The sequence below is a fragment of the Capra hircus genome, chromosome 7 (genome assembly GCF_001704415.2).
Source record: "Capra hircus breed San Clemente chromosome 7, ASM170441v1, whole genome shotgun sequence".
NCBI classification, from domain to species: Eukaryota; Metazoa; Chordata; class Mammalia; order Artiodactyla; family Bovidae; genus Capra; species Capra hircus.
Window position 1 is genome coordinate 85,053,307 of NC_030814.1, and position 22,802 is coordinate 85,076,108.

Consider the following 22,802-nt stretch of genomic DNA (forward strand, 5'->3'; position numbering starts at 1 on the left):
TTATTTAGAGTTTCTGAGTTTTTCACTTCATATCTAAATTCACCTTAATTTCTCTTTGTGTAAAAGGTAATTCAGTATACTGTTATGATGAACATGGTATATATCTATATAACAATTGATATACTCATTGTAAGAAACATTAAAGATGTAGAAAAGCAGAATTAAAAGAGATAACCATTGATACATCAGTAGTCTGTTCTTTTAGAATTATTCATAGACAAATTCAGAGTGGTGGTCCGTTAATTTAATCAAAATAAGATCACCCTATATGTGTTGTTTTGCCTCTTATATCTTTCCATTAAAATATTTTATTGATACATTTCTATGTCAGTGTATACTGATTTATCCTGTTATTTTTTGGTAAACCCACAAGTTTGGTATACGTTACTGTGTAAACTGGGGCTTCCCCAGTGGCTTAGCAGTAAGGAATCCATCTGCAATGCAGGAGACTCTGGAGACAAGCGTCTGATCCCTGGGTTGGGAAGATCCCTTAGAAAAGGAAATGACAACCCATTCCAGTATTCGTGCCTGCAAAATCCCACGGACAGAGGAACCTGGCAGGCTACAGTCCACAGGGCTGCAGAAGAGTCGGACACAGCTGGGCACAGCACACAAAATATTGTTATCCTGAGATGAAAATAGGTATCACTGCCTTATTAAAGGGTATCTGATCCAAACAAACAGCAACTAAAATGAATTATATGACAAGAAGCTTATATACTGAAGAGTTTAATTTACAACATTTCAAACTGCATTATTTTAAACATGTACTACATTTCTACTCTCATTACAATGTGGTAAAAAAAAAAAATCCATAGAAACCGCTTTTTTCCTGGTAGATAAATCAGAGAAAGAATATTTTGGTATAAAATGAAAAATGAGGCCAAACCTATAAATCCCTTAGTACTGTTCATAAAAACTTTGACTACATATTTAGTAGATTCAGTAATTTTTCAAAGGAAAAAGCATTCTGACTTTACAAGGTTTATTTTGTAATTGCCTGAAAAGTACTTTTCCTAGAAAAAATACACAGAACTTTTATTTTTTGAAATATCCTACGCAGCTATGCAGAATTAATTTCTTTTAGGGAGATCATTAATCACTAAAATAAAAAAGAAAGTTTTAAAGAAATCTTATTGAAATAATCAACAGGAACCTAGAAGCACACACAAGTGTTCCCTATAAAAACAAAAGAAGCAAGCCTCAGACCTTCAAGTTATGCAAGAGCTTCTGTATCTTCCAAGCTAGCATAAGGAACCACTAATGTCTGATGGGTTTTCCACTGTACAAATTATACAGATGTGTTTCTGTTCTTCCCTTCAATTCAGGCAGAGGCTTATTATTTCTTTAAATGTTGGAAAACTTCAAATCACATATAAGAATTTTACTGAATAAAATTAAATCTTTTGAAACTTAAGCCTTATACAAGCACTTCAGTCTGTGTCTACTAAGGTTATAAATAATGTGACAAAGCAATAGTAATTCTAGTTTATGAACTCGATTATTCTCCAACTTCTCCAAATAAACTTGCCTTAAGAGATAATAAACTGATTTTATTATATAAATTAGTATTAGATGGCATATTCCTTTTAGCTGACATTAAAATATGACAAGTATGTGCCAGCACTACAGGCATATAAAAATGGTTCATTTAATTTATATCTGTGGGAACTAAGGACCAACTCCTATTACTGTACTAATAGTGTGTGATTTTTTAACTTGGTCTGTCCCCAAATAAGATTCACTTTTAAAATGTAAGTTATTTCTACACCCCGTAGATATTCATACACAGTACTTATATTTCTACAAAAACAAATGCCAGTCTTTAAGTACAGCAATTGAAAAACAATCCTGTCTCTATTTGGGGCCTAAGACATATAGGCTGTCTTGGCAACTGTTCAGTGTGGTTTGATTCGGCCAGAATATCTATTCATGCATTCACAAAATTCCAATGCTGTATAAATGATCATCCCAATAAGTACATATTGGTAACTTACTACCTGTAGGACTTCAAACTTGAAATAAGTACCCCAATGTTCATCACAGCACTGTTTATAATAGCCAGGACATGGAAGCAACCTAGATGTCCATCAGCAGACGAATGGATAAGAAAGCTGTGGTACATATACACAATGGAGTATTACTCAGCCGTTAAAAAGAATACATTTGAATCAGTTCTAATGAGGTGGATGAAACTGGAGCCGATTATACAGAGTGAAGTAAGTCAGAAAGAAAAACACCAATACAGTATACTAAAGCATATATATGGAATTTAGAAAGATGGTAATGATAACCCTGTATGCGAGACAGTAAAAGAGACACAGATGTAAAGAACAGATTTTTGGACTCTATGGGAGAGGGAGAGGGTGGGATGATTTGGGAGAATGGCATTGAAACATGTATACTATCATGTAAGAAATGAATCGCCAGTCTAGGTTTGATACAGGATACAGGATGCTTGGGGCTGGTGCACTGGGATGACCCAGAGAGATTATATGGGGAGGGTGGTGGGAGGGGGGTTCAGGGTTGGGAACTCATGTACACCTGTGGTGGATTCATGTCAATGTATGGCAAAACCAATACAGTATTGTAAAGTAAATAAATAAATAAATTTTAAAAATTAAAAATTAAAAATAATTACATATTCTTTTTCATATTATATGTATTATATATCTGTATAACTGAATTACTTTGCTGTGTACCAGAAACTATACAACATTATAGATCAACTATACTTGAATGAAAATTTTAAAAATTTTTTAAATAAAAATTATTGGCATTGGAGAAAAAAAAAAACAGAGCATGGTTCTGTCTCAATCTTCTTTCTCTCAACACATGTCATCATTGTTTATCCCAATGTCAAAATCAGAAACCCAAGAGAGAAACTGGGCATCCTCTCACTTGTCACACTTCTTCCCATCAGTACCAAGTGCTTGCTTCCCAAATAGATCTCAAATCTTGGCTCTCTGCCTCTTCTCTGGTCTCAAGCTTCATCATATATCACCTGTACTGTCACAGGCAACTTCTGAGATTTTTTTTTTCTTCCACTCTGGTCCCCCCTAGAGTTGATTCTTTGCAGAGCCCCTAAAATACTTCTATTTACAAAAATATGTATCAAAGCCAGAAGTCTGTAGACCCTGCCACACTGTTTTCTGGTCTATGAGTTGCTCGAGAGAAGTTTGAGACCCGTTAGGGTATTCCCTTTAAAAAAGATACTTGCTTATTTCTGTCTTATTATGCCCACAAGATTCTCCTTTATCTTCTCTTTCTTAGTGAACTGCTATACCTACCTTCCAAACTGCAAACTGAAACTTCTATTTTAGAAAATTTTTCTTTTGTTTCCAGTTCATTGCTTCAGCTTTCTTTACCACCTTTCTGCTTCTTTACAATCATTATTTATCGTCCTCTGACATTTCACTTTGTGATTTCCTCAAGCTTATCAACCTTTGTCATGATTTTTTTCAGGTTTATGTTAAGTCTGTATGTGTATATGTAATATCTGCCTTTCATTAGGTAAAGTTTTTATTCCTTCAGTTTCTTTCTTGAGTATGATCAGTATGCACTACGCATCTCTGATTGTCATTACTGAACTGTTAGAATGCTTCTTTGGGCATCTGTTAAGAGTAGAAACACATTATTTTTCATTTCCATGAGATAAAAGAGTACATGAAATTTGTGTTCATTTAGATAATTCTTCCATGAAGCATGTTCTTCTATCTTTTCCAAATGTTCTTTCTCTATTTTTTTCAGTTTTTACATGGAAGCCTTTACTCTTTAGTACTCATCTTTAAATGGAGTCATTTTCTGCTGAAAAAAAAGAGTAGAGAGTGCTAAGAAGAATCAGGTTGATTTGAAAACTTCTACAAGGAATATTGCCTGCAGGAGCTTCTTATCAAACTCTCTGGACTTTCTTTAAAATTTTAAGTTTACACTATCTGAAAATCTCAAAGACCCAAAGTCAAGTGTTAATCTTAAATAAAATCTCCTAATTAGAGTGAACGTGTAAGTCAGTAAAGATTTAAAAATAACTTAATTGTAAAATAATAATAATACAACATATGCAAGTGACAGTTCATGACATACTTATTTGAAGTTTACAAATATTCTTGAAAAACAGTTTAATGTCACTTTTTTATGCCTTTAATTCACTCCTTTTATGCTGCTGCTGCTGCTGCTAAGTCACTTCAGTCGTGTCCGACTCTGTGTGACCCCATAGACGGAAGCCCACCAGAGTCCCCCATGCTAGCTAGCTTAAATTTCAAGGCCTATGTGAGGAAACTTTGGTTCCTTTGTGTTTAATAAAATGAAGAATACACAAGCCTAAATGTAGATTAGGCTCAGGCTTATGGACTAGAGCTGAAATGCTCTCAACACGGAAGGAGTCAAGAATCATTATGACTGACCTCATAACACCCTAAGAAGGGGTTTCTTCTGACACTGCTTATTTAAGTCCAGAAAGTCATGACAGCAAGAGTGAAAAGTAAAAAAAAAAAAAATTACTAGTTTCCTCACAGCTTAATGTTTTTTTAAGTATCATTTTAATTTCATATTGGATCTCACTTTTCACAGTTATGTTTTTGATTATAAGATCCCTTTCATTCCCTCCTAGGCTACAGATAAAGTAATTCACTAATTGCATCAGTTACAGGATAGTATTATATTTAGAACTTCAGCAATGTCCTCTCTTGGTTAATATAAACCATATTTTAAAACCAACATTAAGCTATTTACTGTTATCTACACAGCTAAATGTTTTCAACTCCACAAAAATTTTCAACTTCCCCTTTAAAAAGATCACTATTGCAAAAAAGTATGACATGTATCATGTTTTATTGTCTTATTGTTTCCCATTCTATTACCTTCCAAATTAATTTGGCAGCGTATTCGGGAAACAGTCTAGGAATTTAAAGGGGAAAATGAAATCACAGTAAGATGTAGTCTTAAAATAGCCTGAACTGAAGATTAGTGTTTAATTGAGAGCCTTCTGACGATGCCATGATTTTGAAATAAAGCAGAACTTGTTTTTCCAGACATTTTAACCATGTGGCAAATTTCATTTTGCTCCTGTAGCTGTATTAATCCATTATATTTTTAAGCAAATGGAGCCCAAAACTTATCTTTGCTGCATAAACAAAATCAAACAAATAAGCTTTCAGACATTACTCAATCCTGAAGGACATTCAGGAAGTTTGAGATCAGATGACACGTTTTCCATAATTGTGTTCAGAAAAACTAGGCCTCTTTGACAAAATATCAATGTAAAAAAGTCTAACTACAAATACAAAAGATGAGGAGAGTCAGTAATTTGTTATTTTTTTTGGTAGAAATTAAGTCAACCAGGACTATTTCTATGAAACAGTGGTTTTTGAGAATATTTTAATATCAATTCCATTTATTAATTCAAAAGATATTTACTGAGTATCTACTGAGTGTTAGACACCATTCTAAATGCCTCAGAAACATTAATGAATATAACAGATGTTTGCCGAAATGGAGCTTACATTCAAGATGGGAGAAAGTAAAAGCAAGAAGGGGCTTAAGCTGATAGCTCAGAAGGTAAAGAATCTGCCTGCAATGTAGAAGACACAGGTTTGATCCCTGGGTCAGGAACATGCCCTGGAGAAGGGAGAAACAACCACTCCAGTATTCTTGCCTGCAGAATTCCCTGGACAGAGGAGCCTGGTGGGCTACAGGCCATGGGGTCGCAAAGAGTCGGACATGGCTGGGCAACTAACACCTTCACATTCATTTCAAAAGCAATAAAGACAATAAACAGGCAAGTGCCTTAGAAGGTGAAAAGTGCCAGAGAATAAACAAGAGTTTCTACTCTAGCAAATCCAGTCAGTGTTAACCTAGTAGATCTATACAGTATTTTATCTTTAATAGTAATCTGTTAAATTATATAAATTATGCAGTAATCTATATCTAATCTAGGAATTCTATGTAGTACAGTAAATAAATACTATATACTATGTATTAATAGCATAGTATATATTCTGTAGAAAAGAATGTTGCTTTATCAGGAACTCTGTATAGTCATACCATTAGTCATATCAATGATTTAGAATTTTATTATCCACAGTAAACAACAGATCAAAAATTATATTTAACCTGATTTTCATATTTGTTGTGGTTGGTACTAATCCAAGAGACAAAACAGTCACAAAACCATTCTAAGGCCACAGCTGACAAGGCTTTTACATGCACTTAAATATAAAGCTGATAATTTGCTGGGTTATATGGTCACTCTTGGGGCTTCCTAGGTGGCAGAGTGGTAAAGAATCTGCCTGTCAATACAGGAGACCCAAGAGATGCGGGTTTAATTCCTGGGTCCGGAAGACTCCCTGGAGGAGGAAATGGCAACCACTTGCGAAATCTCATGGACAGAGAAGCTTGGCAGGCTACAGTCCATGGGGTCGCAAAAAAGTCAGAGAAGACTTAAAGACTAAACAACAACAGGGTCATCCCTTGGGTGTCCCTGTAGTTCTGATTTGAAAAGAGTTCAGATGCAGACCATTTTTAAAACTACGTTTTATAAGACTACAGAACTAAGAACAATCTGTGGAGGCCACTGTCAGAAATATACTTACCAAATTATGCAGAGCACTCAGATTTTATAATTCGATGGACTGAGGTTACGTCCAGGCTCCTGAATCTACCAATTCTCATTTGGCCTGGCTTTCCACAATATACCATTTACATAGGCTGGATAAACAACCTCTCCACCTCTGACACTGGTTCAGTTCAGTTCAGTTCAGTCACTCAGTCGTATCCAACTCTTTGCGACCCCATGAACCACAGCACATCAGGCTTCCCTGTCCATCACCAACTCCCGGAGTCCACCCAAACCCATGTACACTGAGTCAGTGATGCCATCCAACCATCTCATCCTCTGTCGTCCCCTTCTCCTCCTGCCCCCAATCCCTCCCAGCATCAGGGTCTTTTCAAATGAGTCAGCTCTTCGCATCAGGTGGCCAAAGTATTGGAGTTTCAGCTTCAACATCAGTCCTTCCAATGAACACCAAGGACTGATCTCCTTTAGGATGGACTGGTTGGATCTCCTTGTAGTCCAAGGGACCCTCAAGAGTCTTCTTCAACACCACAGTTCAAAAGCATCGATTCTTCAGAGTCAGCTTTCTTTATAGTCCAACTCTCACATGCATACATGACCACTGGAAAAACCATAGCCTTGACTAGACGGACCTTTGTTGGCAAAGTAATGTTTCTGCTTTTTAATATGCTATCTAGGTTGATCATAACTTTCCTTCCAAGGAGTAAGTGTCTTAATTTAATGGCTGCAGTCACCATCTGCAGTGATTTTGGAGCCCAGAAAAATAAAGTCAGCCACTATTTCCACTGTTTCCCCATCTATTTACCATGAAGTGATGGGACCGGATGCCATGATCTTCGTTTTCTGAATGTTGAGCTTTAAGCCAACTTTTTCACTCTCCTCTTTCACTTTCATCAAGAGGCTCTTTAGTTCTTCTTCACTTTCTGCCATAAGGGTGGTGTCATCTGCATATCTGAGGTTACTGATATTTCTCCTGGCAATCTTGATCCCAGCTTGTTCTTCCTCCAGCCCAGCGTTTCTCATGATGTACTCTGCATATAAGTTAAATAAGCAGGGTGACAATATACAGTCTTGACGGACTCCTTTTCCTATTTGGAACCAGTCTGTTGTTCAATGTCCAGTTCTAACTGTTGCTTCCTGACCTGCATACAGGTTTCTCAAGAGGCAGGTCAGGTGGTCTGGTATTGCCATCTCTTTCAGAATTTTCCACAGTTTATTGTGATCCACACAGTCAAAGGCTTTAGAATAGTCAATAAAGCAGAAATACATGTTTTTCTGGAACTCTTTTGCTTTTTCGATGATCAAGCAGATGTTGGCAATTTGATCTCTGGTTCCTCTGCCTTTTCTAAAACCAGCTTGAACATCTGGAATTTCACAGTTCACGTATTGCTGGAGAGTTTTGAGCATTACTTTACTAGCGTGTGAGATGAGTGCAATTGTGCAGTAGTTTGAACACTCTTTGGCATCACCTTTCTTTGGGATTGGATTGAAAATGCACGTGGCCACTGCTGAGTTTTCCAAATTTGCTGGCATATTGAGTGCAGCACTTTCACAGCATCATCTTCCAGGATTTGAAATAGCTCAACTGGAATGCCATCACCTCCACTAGCTTTGTTCATAGTGATGCTTCCTAAGGCCTACTTGACTTCACATTCCAGGATGTCTGGCTCTAGGTGAGTGATCACAACATCGTGGTTATCTGGGTCGTGAAGATCTTTTTTGTATAGTACTTCTGTGTATTCTTGCCACCTCTTCTTAATATCTTCTGCTTCTGTTAGGTCCATACCATTTCTGTCCTTTATCGAGCCCATCTTTGCATGAAATGTTCCCTTGGTATCTCTAATTTTCTTGAAGAGATCTCTAGTCTTTGCCATTCTATTGTTTTCCTCTATTTCTTTGCATTGATCACTGAGGAAGGTTTTTTTTATCTTTCCTTGCTATTCTTTGGAACTCTGCATTCAAATGAGTATATCTTTCCTTTTCTCCTTTGCTTTTTGCTTCCCTTCTTTTCACACCTATTCGTAAGGCCTCCTCAGACAGCCTTTTTGCTTTTTTGCATTTCTTTTTCTTGGGGATGGTCTTGATTCCTATCTCCTGTACTATGTCATGAACCTCCGTCCATAGTTCATCAGGCACTCTGTTTATCAGATCTAGTCCCTTAAATCTATTTCTCACTTCCACTGTATAGTCATAAGGGATTTGATTTAAGTCATACCTGAATGGTCTAGTGGTTTTCTCCACTTTCTTCAATTTCAATCTGAATTTGGCAATAAGGAGTTCATGATCTGAGCCACAGTCAGCTCCCAGTCTTGTTTTTGCTGACTGTATAGAGCTTCTCCATCTTTGGCTGTTGACACTGGTTACTAACATCAATTTGAAAGATTTCACATCTAACTTTGTATATGATTTCATTGTAACAAAGTCTAACTAATGCCCATGTCTTATAATGAATAACATCATTTCTCTGAATAATACAAAAATACTTTCCACTTTCCTTTCACCCTACTACCACTTAAAAGCTCATTACAGCACCTTGTTCCAAGCTTTAAAAATGCACTTAATCCATATAGCAGAGAAGTTGTTAAGAAGACTAAGAATCATGGTGGCTGAAAATTAATTATTCAATATGTATATGACAATTTCCACTATTTGGGTTAAAGCTGATAGTTGTAGCATCCTCAGGGCCCAGATCTAGCCCTGATACATATACGTCAGGATGTGGTTGGGAAGATTGCCTGGAGACAAGCTTGTAACCGACTGATTAATAAGCTCAGAAGTAACTGCAGTCACGGTTGGGGTTACTGCTTTGTCTCTGAAGACACTGTTGATAATCTTAGATGGCTCACTTTTTCCCTGTCACCTGAGTTCAGGTTCTCATATCTTTAATGATATGGGAAAGATAGAAAAAATGTGTCCCCCAGGTATTTACACATGCATAGTTTGAGGGGCTGTAGTAGGGAACATGTAATGCCATCTGGATGAAGACATGGAATGGCTTATCTTCTGATTATCTTAAATATTTTTTAAATTTCCCCCAATTTTTCATATCTTTCTTCTCCCTCTCTGTCAGTTAACAATAATTTGCTAAGTGGCCAGAAGATAAGCGATCTGTAGTCAGGCGCCCCATCGTCAGAGATGATAAGGCCCGTCTTAGAAACAGCTTTGGGTTAAAGGCTCCCATCCACCGAGGCAGATCCCCCCAGTGCAGTGAAAGGACCCCAGACAACTGGGTGGGTGATTCGGTGCACACGGGCTGAAGGCTCACTCACCTTGGCAAGCTCCAGTGCGTATGTTGGGGATGAAGCCCCGTCGGCAGGGCTGAGGCTGGGCTGGACACATCTCACAGGGGTGGCCCCAGGCCCGTCCAATGGTGGCACAGCACAGGGTCTTCGTACACACAATGCCTGTAAGCTGCCCCTGGCACATCTGGTTGTTGACCTGAGTGAAACACGGACCGGTCCTGTAATCTGGAATGTGAAAGAAGGCAGAGAGACAGGTTTTATAGCCACACACCAATCTCAAAACCAGCACCTCCAAATACATAAAACAAGAGACTTTCTTCTGATCAAAATGCTGAATGACAAAAGGCCAGAAAATTCCATCGTGAAAACTCAGAATTTGTCGATAATGAGAAGTGCCTTACAAGACTTCAATGTATTCTGTCCTAGACATTGTAAATAGGTGGCTCAAGGGCTGTGTCTGGGACACAGATGTGTTTTCTTGGCCCGTCTAATGTTTTAAAATGAGTAGCCAACATTGTAAATTGGGAAATTTCACATGAAATTTATATTTCTGGCTTCTCTTAAAAAGTTGGATGTCCTGGCCATGCTAGGCCTGTCACGTTGCATGGCAGTGGTGAAGAGTCCCTTCTAGGACACCACAGCCCAGCCAGCCAGCCCGCTCCACTCACTGAGTTTCGCCACCTGTGGCCTGATGGCACCTGCTTTAAGGACTCCTTTGTACCTGTCAATATTCTGAAGTCCCGAAAAAAGTTCAGAAAATCAAAGCAGAACCAAAGAAGACACACCTTTCCATACTGCATATATATATATATATATATATATATATATATATTTAGGCGGTCTAGATTGATTATAAGCATTTAGTACTAACAATTTGGTTTCTGTTTCCTTATCAGTCTGTTTAGTTCTCTGTGTAGCTCACCTAGAAAGATGGTACTAATGAGGCCCATGATCATGGATTCTTCCCAAGTTAATATTATATGATCTCTGATTTCTAGAAGATGCTTGTACCATTGTCCAGCTCTCTTACATGATAATAAAAACTTTAGTAAATGTATGTCACATATGATCTATAGGCAAGCTCTTCTATGAATATTCAGTTCAGTCGCTCAGTCGTGTCCTACTCTTTGCGACCCCGTGAATCTCAGCACACCAGGCCTCCCTGTCCATCACCAACTCCCGGAGTTCACTCAGACTCACGTCCATCGAGTACGTGATGCCATCCAGCCATCTCATCCTCTGTCATCCCCTTCTCCTCATGCCCCCAATCCCTCCCAGCATCAGAATCTTTTCCAATGAGTCAACTCTTTGCATGAGGTGGCCAAAGGACTGGAGTTTCAGCTTTAGCATCATTCCTTCCAAAGAAATCCCAGGGCTGATCTCCTTCAGAATGGGCTGGTTGGATCTCCTTGCAGTCCAAAGGACTCTCAAGAGTCTTTGCCAACACCACAGTGCAAAAGCATCAATTCTTCGGTGCTCAGCTTTCTTCACAGTCCAACTCTCACATCCACACATGACCACTGGGAAAACCATAGCCTTGACTAGAAGGACCTTTGTTGGCAAAGTAATGTCTCTGCTTTTCAATATGCTATCTAGGTTGGTCATAACTTTTCTTCCAGCATCTTTTAATTTCATGGCTACAATCACCATCTGCAGTGATTTTGGAGCCCAAAACATAAAGTCTGACACTGTTTCCACTGTTTTCCCATCTATTTGCCATGAAGTGATGGGACCAGATGCCATGATCTTCATTTTCTGAATGTTGAGTTTTAAGCCAACATTTTCACTCTCCTCTTTCACTTTCATCAAGAGGCTTTTTAGTTCCTCTTCACTTTCTGCCATAAGGGTGGTGTCATTTGCATATCTGAGGTTATTGATATTTCTCCCAGAAATCTTGATTTCAGCTTGTGCTTCTTCCAGCCCAACATTTCTCATGATGTACTCTGCAAATAAGTTAAATAAGCAGGGTGACAATATACAGCCTTGACGGACTCCTTTTCCTATTTGGAACCAGTCTGTTGATTCATGTCCAGTTCTAACTGTTGCTTCCTGACCTGCATATAGGTCTCTCAAGAGGCAGGTCAGATGGTCTGGTATTCCCATCTCTTTCAGAATTTTCCACAGTTTATTGTGATCCACACAGTCAAAGGCTTTGGCATAGTCAATAAGGCAGAAGTAGATGTTTTCCTGGAACTCTCTTGCTTTTTTGATGATCCAGCGGATGTTGGCAATTCTGGTTCCTCTGCCTTTTCTAAAACCAGCTTGAACATCTGGAAGTTCATGGTTCACATATTGCTGAAGCCTGGCTTGGAGAATTTTGAGCATTACTTTACTAGTGTGTGAGATGAGTGCAATTGTGCGGTAGTTTGAGCACTCTTTGGCATTGCCTTTCTTTGGAATAGGAATGAACACTGACCTTTTCCAGTCCTGTGGCCACTGCTGAGTTTTCCAAATTTGCTGGCTTACTGAGTGCAGCACTTTTACAGCATCATCTTTCAGGATTTGAAATAGCTCCACTGGAATTCCATCACCTCCACTAGCTTTGTTTGTAGTGATGCTTTCTAAGGCCCACTTGACTTCACATTCCAGGATGTCTGGCTCTAGATGAGTGATCACACCATCGTGATTATCTGGGTTGTGAAGATCTTTCTTGTACAGTTCTTCTGTGTATTCTTGCCACCTCTTCTTAATATCTTCTGCTTCTGTTAGGTCCATACCATTTCTGTCCTTTATTGAGCCCATCTGTGCATGAAATGTTCCCTTCGTATCTCTAATTTTCTTGAAGAGATCTCTAGTCTTTGCCATTCTATTGTTTTCCTCTATTTCTTTGTATTGATCGCTGAAGAAGGCTTTCTTATCTCTTCTTGCTATTCTTTGGAACTCTGCATTCAGATGCTTATATCTTTCCTTTTCTCCTTTGCTTTTCGCTTCTCTGTGAATATTAAGGATAGTCTATTATGACCCTTGTGTCTCAAGCGGTTCATGGGCTAGCAACACATGCATCACTCGAGAACTGGTTAGCGATAAACTCAGCTGTTATCCCAGACTCACTGAACTAGAATGTGCATTTCCCAAGATATTTAGGAGATCCACTGTTGCTATTGTTTTAATCGCTCAGCTTTGTCTGACTCTTTGCCACCCCATGAACTGATAGCCTGCCAGGCTCCTCTGTCCGTGGAGATTCTCCAGGCAAGAATACCGGAGCGAGTTGCCACTTCCTCTTTCAGAGAATCTTCATGGCCCAGGGATTGAACCCATGTCTCCCACATTGGTAGGTAAATTCTTTACCACTGAGTCACCTAGGAGATTCACAGGCACCTTACAGTTTAAGAAGTACTGATCTAGACTATAAGCAACTTGAAAGCTCGGCATTTCTATCTTTCCATGCTATAATGACCTTATAAGATGATCAGTACATATATACATAGGAAAGGAAAGGAAAAGGAAAGGAAAGTCACTCAGTCGTGTCTGACTCTTTGCATACATATACATAAATATGTATTATTTTAAGCAGAGCTGAACCATTCAGTTCAGTTCAGTTGCTCAGTCGTGTTCGACTCTTTGTGACCCCATGAATCGCAGCATGCCAGGCCTCCCTGTCCATCACCAACTCCTAGAATTCACTCAAACTCAGGTCCATCAAGTCGGTGATGCCATGCAGCCATCTCATCCTCTGTTGTTCCCTTCTCCTCCTGCCCCCAATCCCTCCCAGCATCAGGGTCTTTTCCAATGAGTCAACTCTTCGTATCAAGTGGTCAAAGTATTGGAGTTTCAGCTTTAGCATCAGTCCCACCAATGAACACCCAGGACTGATCTCCTTTAGGATGGACTGGTTGGACCTCCTTGCAGTTGAAGGGACTCTCAAGAGTCTTCTCCAACACCACAGTTCATTAATAAGCTTTTAATTTATTGCTTGTACTTTGAAAGACACAAGAAATCACAGAAACATCAGTATTCTAAAGACTGACCAGTCAAATGACTAACATTTACAGAATTACAACAAAATACGCCAAAAAGTTTTCCTCTCCTTTAAACAAAGGTTGTACGCATACAGTTTATTAACTCTTGGAAATATAAGGTGATATTCAGGATTTCTGGATAAGCCTTTATGCAAATAACCTAATTCTATGTGAAGGGGAAAGCCAGAACAAGTTTATTTCAGATTTTTGTAAAAACAAAACAAAGTTACATTCAATGGAAAAATAGTCAATAATGTTGGTAACATTTTTATGAAAAACTGCTCCTGGGGCGGGAGATCAAACTTGGGTCTAATTGAACATTCAAAATGCTAAACTAGAACAACTTAGATATCATCTGAATCCTGTAACATGACAAAAATACAACTTAAAGTCGCATAAAAATCTGTTTTTTAAAGAAGAATAAGGCTTTGTCAGAGAAAAAAACACTTTAAAAGTTCAATATAAAGGAAACAAAATCCAAAATAGGTAACCTTTGTAGCGAGTTGGTTTAACATTCTGTTACTCTGCAGCTGAACTTCAACAAAAATAGCTCATTTTAATCCCTTACATAAGAACAACAGATGTGCTGGCTACAAATCATGTTTTTGAAGAAGACAATCTTTGTATTATACTTGTAGATATGTCAACCTTGTACATGCTCCCTCCCCACATCACACGTTGCCAGGTTGTAAATTTTTTAAACCTACTCTATTGTCTTTCAGACAACACATTATTTTTCCCTTTTAAATAAATATCAGACTTATGATAAACTATATCCAGTCCTGAACAAGTAGGGAAAAGTCCATTCTTCACCAAAAATCTAACACGCTTACTTTTTGATAGATTCACTCATATACACCTATGTTCACATTCTGTACACTTTTAGGATTCCCACAAAGAAGCCTGAATAGAGTCATAATTTCATTCTTAAGTAAACCAACTTGTCAAAAATTCTTTTCTTCTAACTACAACACCTTCTTAAAATTATGTCCTCTTAGCTCTTTTTGGAGAAGAGGACTATTAGACAAGAACATCCTCTGCAAAGAACCTTTCCAGGTGAAGGTCCTAATTATTCAACCCCAGACACCCCTTTCCAGGAACAGAGTTAAACATTCCTTATTTCTTTTGCCTGTGTTTCCCTTCTGTAAGACTGCACTGAATCTACCTTCTTACCTGGTTACATTTTGCTTTCAAACTTACAATGTAACCTACTTATTCCAGAAATACTAACAAGCAAAATGTGAACAAATATTAGATATTGAAAAAAGATTTAAATTTCCTGATCAGATTAAAAACATTCTGTCCCAGACTTTGCTAGCATTTTAACTATGGTCAAAGAATATTGAGAGGACTTAATTAAATGTTATGACTGGCTATACATTTCATCATAGTTTCACTGTGGGTAAAATGTTACTGTATACTATGTTAACCATTCAAAGTGAAGGTCATAGGTGCAGTGCATTAACAAAGGACAAAATGGAGCAAGCTGCGTAACAACTGGTATGCTGGACTCAGTGAGCTGTAAATAGTTATTTTCCTCATTACCATGTGACAAAGAGAATTTTATTAAAAATTATCCTGTGAAACATAAATATTGCTATTTTGATTTTCTAATATAATTCCACTTTTATTCATATTAAGCAATTGATACAATTAGCAAACTCATCAAATATTATATTCCTTTAAGTTTAACTTACATAGCATATATTCACCCACCTTACATTTAAGATTCAATAATTTTCCATAAATTTTATTGAATTGTGCAACCATCACCACAACCCAATTTTAGAACACTTGCATTATCCCAAGATGATTCCTTGTGCTCATCCTCAGCCCTGTCAACTACTGATTTTCTGTCACTATAAAGCTGCCTTTTCTAGAAAATTTCATAGAAATGAAGTCAAATAGTATGTGATTTTTTTTTTCTGTCCAACTTCTTTTAGTTAGCATAATGTTCTTGAGGACTATCCATGCTTGCTATGTGGCATGAGTCAGCACTTCTTTTTACTGCTTAATAATATTCCACTATATGGATATTATATCAGTTGCTCAGTCATGTGCAACTCTTTGCGACCCCATGGACTGTAGCCTGCCAGGCGCCTCTGTCCATGGAATTCAAGGGGCAATAAAACTGGAGTATGTAGCCATTTTCTTCTCCAGCTGTATGGATATATTACATCTGATAACCAAGTACTGGACTTTTTCTGGGCTGTATGGCGAATATATGTTTCATTGTTTAAATAAAGTGTCAAACTGTTTATCAAAATAACTTCAAGATTTTACATTCCTACCAGTAATGAAAGAGATTCTAACTCCTCCACATCCTTGCTAATAGTTTCTGTTTTCTATCATTATTATAGCCTATGTTACCATTTTATTTAAATTCAATATACTTGAGAATTCTGCTCCATTTCTCAAGTCCTCTTAGTATAATTAGAGCTGCTAAACAGTGCTCACAAAAGGTGAGCATTATCATCACGTGGACAACCAGACAACCTCTGGAGAGGTTTCCGGGGAGTAAAGACAAACATAGACCTGCAGGGGATCTGGGATTGAGAGGAAAAAATTTGCTTTCATTTTTTGCTTATTTATTCTTTTGTTTGTTTTGTGGAAGAGACAAGGATTTCTAAAAGACAATAATTTCTAGTAAGAGACCCCTAAGGAATCAGGCTGAGAGCAAAACCAGAATTTTTGCAGAAGAGCTATCCTTAGATAGAAGAACAAAAATCCTGTTCTTGTAACCCAAGGGAGGGAGGGCAGACTGCACAGAGAGGCCGGCCTGTTTACACAGCAGAGGAGAAGGGGTCATGACCTCTTGGATACCTTTTCCTTTCCTTGTGAGGAGGTGGACACTAGGTCTCTGGCAGAGGTTGGCTGGAGTGTCAGATGATGGAGGCTAACTGAGACAGACATCGAAGATACCTCTCAGGAGAGGGAGCTGTCCTAAGAATCCACAGAGGATGCCCAGGGGACACCCGGCACATCTCTGTGGTGGACGAACAAGGTGGAATTTAGAGTGGGCTCCATCTGTCTGTGTTTTGACTTTTTTCCAATAGCTCTGGGCAGCAGAGGAACTCTCTGAGAGATAAGGGTACATCCAGGACTAGAGTTTTGTCTGTCAGAGAAGAAAAAGATTCAGAACAGCAAATGTGTTAGGACACATTTATAGACTGTGGAATCTACACTGGATGAGATGCGAAGTGAGAAAAGGAACATATGGGTAGATAACAAGCGAGAGAAAGCAGCAAGGTCAACAGACGAGGTGTCCCCAAGAAGCCCCAGAAGAGAAGGGAAATGAGTCATAGTGATAGCCATACATCAGCTGTCCAAGTGGTATTATTTAGTTAACTGTATTATTTATTTAACTGTCAGTAGAATGCAGTTATGGTCCACAGCTGCACAGATGGACACTGCATAATTCAGGAAAGCTACCCACAACTACTCTAACATAAATGACGTCCCCTGGAGTTGTGCAGTCAAATAATGCCCTAAAGATATTCAAAACTCCATTCATCCTCACTTTAGTAAACAGAATTCCCTGATCCCAGACAGTGTATGAAAATATGTAAGATTTCCCATCAAGTTCCACAGTCTTTGAACTTAAACAAGAAGGCAGCATTTCCATTCTCAGGAACCAAAGAAAGGCAACATGCAATCCAGCAATTACCCTGTGTGGGACCTGCAGACAGGAGTGAGTACAATGCAGATCTCTGGAATGTGTGAAACCTAAGCCAAATGATCCTGGTGACATGACCGCCTCCTTTGAGTAATGGAGTTGTTGACACAGCAATGACAATAAGGTTGACTGCATCCCATTAGGGTTCTAACTGAGAATCTATCTAGTCAGTCTGCCAGCTGAAATCTCTGATCACAGAAATAACTGAAGTATGCAGGGAAGGCAACACCTCGAATTAAATAGTTTCCTTAGTCTCAATAAAATTTGCCTGAATGTCTCCAAGTCCAGACTTCATGGTGGGTCTAAATATTTAACTCAGATAAATGAGACAGCAATTATCTTCCACGATGGACAAACAACTGCTAATCTCAGGAAATTTTAGACTTAAGTAGAGAGATGCTGAAGAGAATCAAAGCCATTAAATTAAGAACCTGTGCAAAATGTATGCACCTGTAATGTTTCCTGGGGCTTCCCTGGTGGCTGGGTGGTAAAGAATCTGTCTGCAATGCAGGAGACTTGGGTTCGATCCCTGGCTTGGGAAGATCCCCTGGAGAAGGACATGGCAATCCACTCCAGTATTCAGGCCTGGAGAATTCCATGGACAGAGAAACCTGGCAGGTTATAGCCCATGGGGTCGCAAAGAGTCACATACGACTGAGAGACTAACGCTTTCACTTTCAATAGTTCCTGGTGGCTCAGTGTTAAAGAATCCGCCTGCCAAGAAGGAGACACGGGTTCAATCCCTGGCTCACGAAATGGAAACCAATACCAAAATGTTCTTGTCTGGAAAATTCCATGGACAGAAGAACCTGGCAGGTTACAGTCCATGGGGTTGCAGAAGAGTTAGACACGACTTAGCAACTAATCAACGTTTAATGGCGTCTGGTTCACTCTATTAGATTGCCCTGTAAGCACAATTTAAAATTAATAATTAGGTAACTTATTTAGAGTTGTGATTTTTCATGTTAAAATGTGACTATGCTTACATACAGAACTGGATCATTTAAGTGAACCTTAGATTTTTGTAAATTTGTTTGAGTATTTAGACATTCAAATTTTAATTAAGTTTATGAGAGCTATTTGAAAGGGGTATAATTTAAGTACTTAAGGGAGATAGTAGGTGTATTCAATATATTACAGTAGTTTAAAAGGTAGGGAGGTGTTCCATTAACAACATATGAAAATGGAACCAAATACTATTTAAAGGCCTCTTAGAGTGACTACTAAAATCTGCTAGACTCATTACTAGATGAGTGGTATTTATAAGCTAAATTTACAAGTTCAAGGAATATACCCTAAAGAACTGAAAGCAAGAATCTGAAGCGATATTTGGACATTCATGTATCCAACAGCATCATTCACAATAGCTAAGAGGCGGACACAACCTACGTGTCCACTGACTGCTGAATGCTGAATGAATAAACAAAATGCATACAATGGAACACTATTCAGCCTTTAAACAGAAAGACATTCTGACATATGCTACAACATGGATGAACCTTAAGGACGTTATTCTGAGTAAAAGAGGCCAGTTACTAAAGGAAAAAAACACTGAATGATTCCACTTGTATAAAACATCTGTGTCTATGAATATAACCACATTCATAGATACAGAAAGTAGAACAGGGCTTGTCAGGGGTTGGGGGGTAGGTGGGGAATTAGTGTTTAATGGGTTCAGAGTTTCAGTTTTGTGGATGAATGGTGATGATAGCTGCATAACACTGTGAATCACTTTAATGCCATGCAACTGTACATTTAAAAATGGTCATAATAATAAATTTCACGTTATGGTTCTACACAATTAAACATTTTCAAAAAATTCCTAAAATAACCATGACTTTGAAATCATTTTTAAATAAAACAAACTTGAGTTTTTAACACCAAAATAATAAAAAAAAAACCTTGAGTCTTTTTTAATAAACAGAGTCACCACGGAGGGCACTGGAACATCCCCTTTCCACACGGCCCACCTTCTTTGGGATGGATATTTATGTTGTTCACAACTGCCCACAAAGGCACAGAATGCTGCATGGGTCTTTACTACATAGCTTGACAGGTTTTCTATAAGGCAGATTCCTAGCACTGGAATTGTTGGCTCAACTAGCCAGTTTGAAAAATATTACAGAATTGTTCTCTGAATAAGTGGTAACCAATATATACTCTCAACAGTAGTCCACTCCTTCCAACACTGAATAGAAGCAAATGGTGTGTGTTCATTCAATGAGTGAAAAATGGTATCTCTGACAGGGCAACTCATTGTCCCTATGTATTAACAAGCAAGAGAAGCTAATAAAGTCTTTAAGTTAGGCACTTTATTATGACTCTTTCTATAAACTATCTCAACTTATTTTGAAGTGCTAAAAAAAGTGTGTGTCATTTTTACCCATGAAAAAACTAAAAATCATACACTAAGTAATATGCGGAGAATCAAAGAGCTGATAGAGGGTGAAGTGACCCTAGACTTGGCCACCTATCTCACACCTGCTGCATGTGCTAAGCCCCAAGACACAGAATATTCAGTCTCAACTTTTGGTAACTTTGCTATCTCCTAACAGAACAAGCTCCTTTACCATTTAAGTGAATACTGTCACAGTTCCACAAATGCCTCCTCCCAGCCCAAGTACAATCTCCTAATTCCCAACGAACAAGGTCCAGTCTTGCTTTGTTTCTGATTTTTCCCAAAGATGAGTCTCCATCTAGCCAGATTACGTTAGGGAGAAATGCTCGAAAACATTAAAGACCCTGCTTCTGCAAAGAGATGAGTAATTACTTTGATTACCACAGTTGTATTGCATTTTGTTTCTAACATAATACTGTTGCTTAATATTTCAACAGAACGTGGACTCAGCAAATAAGAGCCCCTTTCACCCTCCTCTGGTCTTTCACAAGGCTACTGCTGGCATCAAAGGGCGCTTGAAGAATGAAGAGACAGGAAAGACAATTAGGTGCTGGCCAGCAACGCAAACAAAACTGCTATCTTTGATGTCACATTTCATAAGGAGGAAGGCCATCAGAGATGTAGTCCTAAAACTCACTGCCTATGAACTTAAAGTGCACTCTCCCAAGAGCAAAACCAATGAACTTACTTTAAGGATGACAGAAATTGCCTAAGATTATAAACTAGTAAGATTATTTAACCAGACAGATACTGTCACTTCTGAAGGAAAAAACTTAAAAAGATGAAAATACCAGGGACCCACAGACATAAATGTTTCACACACAAGATGGATAATGTGCAAGTCAAATCAATAAAGAACCAACTTTATGGTATCTAAGAAAAACCTATTATATAATTAAGTAAGCCTGAATAATTTCAGGGAAAAGTAATACAGGCTCACAAAATATTTACCCATTATCAATGAAGTCAGAAACAGTCAGCGGAAACCAATGTCTGAATGGACCTTATACATTCCTTGAATCAAACACAATGAGATCACAAGACTGGATTAAAGCAGCGGTGTATAAAATGAAATATGCAATAATATGCATGCTATTGCTTTCTTCCTGATATTTCTGCCTAAATCATCTCCTCCTGAGTCACACAGGCAGCTACATATATATATTGAGTCAACCAAACCTCGTAAACCACAGCTTTTACCTGGAAACATGACACACTATATGGCTGGAAAACAAAGGCCCTTCTCTGTGATCCGGTCCTGACATAGAACTTCCGATATAACCTCTAACTAGCAGGGTGGGGCTGGGATTTCTCCTGAGAAGACAGTAAATACCATGTGATCCTTTAACTGGGGTTTTAGCTTTTGCGGAGTTTTAAGGAAATATTGAACAGCAAAAACTACCATAGGTCATTAGGACTTCTAAAAAGACACAGGTAGCATCTATCATTGGCTCTACTTGACTTGCAAAGGGGGAGGCCCTGCCTTTGTGACTTGCCACATGAAGGACAGCAGGCAGTCACCAGGTCCTCCTGGCAGGGGTGGCCTAGCACGAGTGGTGGCCTAGACTAGTGAAATGACTCATTTCTGGCTCTCTGGTTGGAGCCGTATACCTGTTCCTCACACATAAGCACCAGGAGAGGCTCAAGGGCAAAAGATGCCCCTGTGACCACTCAGCAGGAAAGTCACAGTACTACTATACCAGCTCAGTAAAATTTAAAAAGACCATATCTTACAAAGATGGCAAGTTTGTAACTGCTAGAGAAACCCAGGGAGCCTGACTAGCCTAGGTACTAAGGGGATTTGTTTCATGAATAGACAAACACATATTAAAAGACTAAAGTCATATTTTTTTTTTGGCTTAAGAAAGTAAAGCCTTTCAATATTCAAACTCAACAGAAAAACAAATGGTCACTGCTTCAAGCTAAATTAGTTGTCTAGAAGATCAGATGGAAGAAACAGCTTGCAACACAGAGCAAAATTCGTGAGAAGTTAATACGTAAAAGGTGAGACTTGTTAGAGACTGAAGACCAGAATGTCCTAGACAAGAATAATGGGGAAAAGATATATTTTTGAAAAAAGAGCCCCATGAGATCTCTAGAGAGTAGAACCTTAAGACCAGAAAGAAAAGAATCTTTCCATTTCCAGAAAGAAAGAACAGGCTATCTACAATGAAAACAGAATAGCCTAGAATTAGTTTTCTCATTTGTAGTGTCGAGATTTAAAATACAGTGAAAAACTATTTACAGGTTATTAATTTATAATTTTTGATAAAGGATTCTTGAAACAAAAGAGCCTACGTGCTAAGACAGTAGCCTAAAACGGTAATGTCAGGGACTGAAGAATAGCGGAGATACTTGCCATAATGAGGACTTGGAAAAAATTTACTTCTAAGATCTCAACTTCAGACTGGGAGATGCGAAAAAGTAAAATGTCTAGGAATGAGAGGAATAGGCATTATTTAATTTCTATCCTGCTGAACAGGTGTAAGAGAAGAGAAGAGGTTTCCATACAATGGTAATCATTAATTTAATGAAGAATACAGAACTTCTTAGGGCTACCCTGGTGACTCAAATTGTAATGAACCCGCCTACAATGTAGGAGACCCGGGTTTGGTGCCTGGGTTGGGAAGATTCCCTGGAGAAGAGAACGGCTCCTCACTCCAGTATTCTTGCCTGGAAGAATCCCATGGACCGAGGAGCCTGTCAGGCTACAGTCCATGGAGTTGCAAAGAGTCAGACATGATTGAGCAACTAACATTTCACTTCAAAGAATTTCTTAATTAAGAAAGAAGAGTAGCGGAAGGAGAGGCGTGAAATGTAAGTGATTAGCCAAAAATGGTAGGCGAAGGGGAAAAGAAAAACTACAGAATATAATGATTTTTATACATAAAGTAAAATAATGAGAATAAACCAAATATACTGAAATAACAATAAACACAAACATAAGTAGTTTTTA

At 38.4% G+C, this 22,802-nt stretch overlaps 1 protein-coding gene across 1 annotated transcript in view; it reads right to left on the reverse strand.

Moving 5' to 3' along the window:
* FBN2 (fibrillin 2) overlaps nucleotides 1-22,802 on the reverse strand; it is a 226,314-nt gene that overhangs the window by 154,569 nt on the left and 48,943 nt on the right. The window contains exon 6 of the mRNA XM_018050706.1: nucleotides 9,841-10,038. Within this exon, the coding sequence (XP_017906195.1) occupies nucleotides 9,841-10,038 (198 nt within the window). The remainder of the gene's footprint in view (nucleotides 1-9,840; nucleotides 10,039-22,802) is intronic.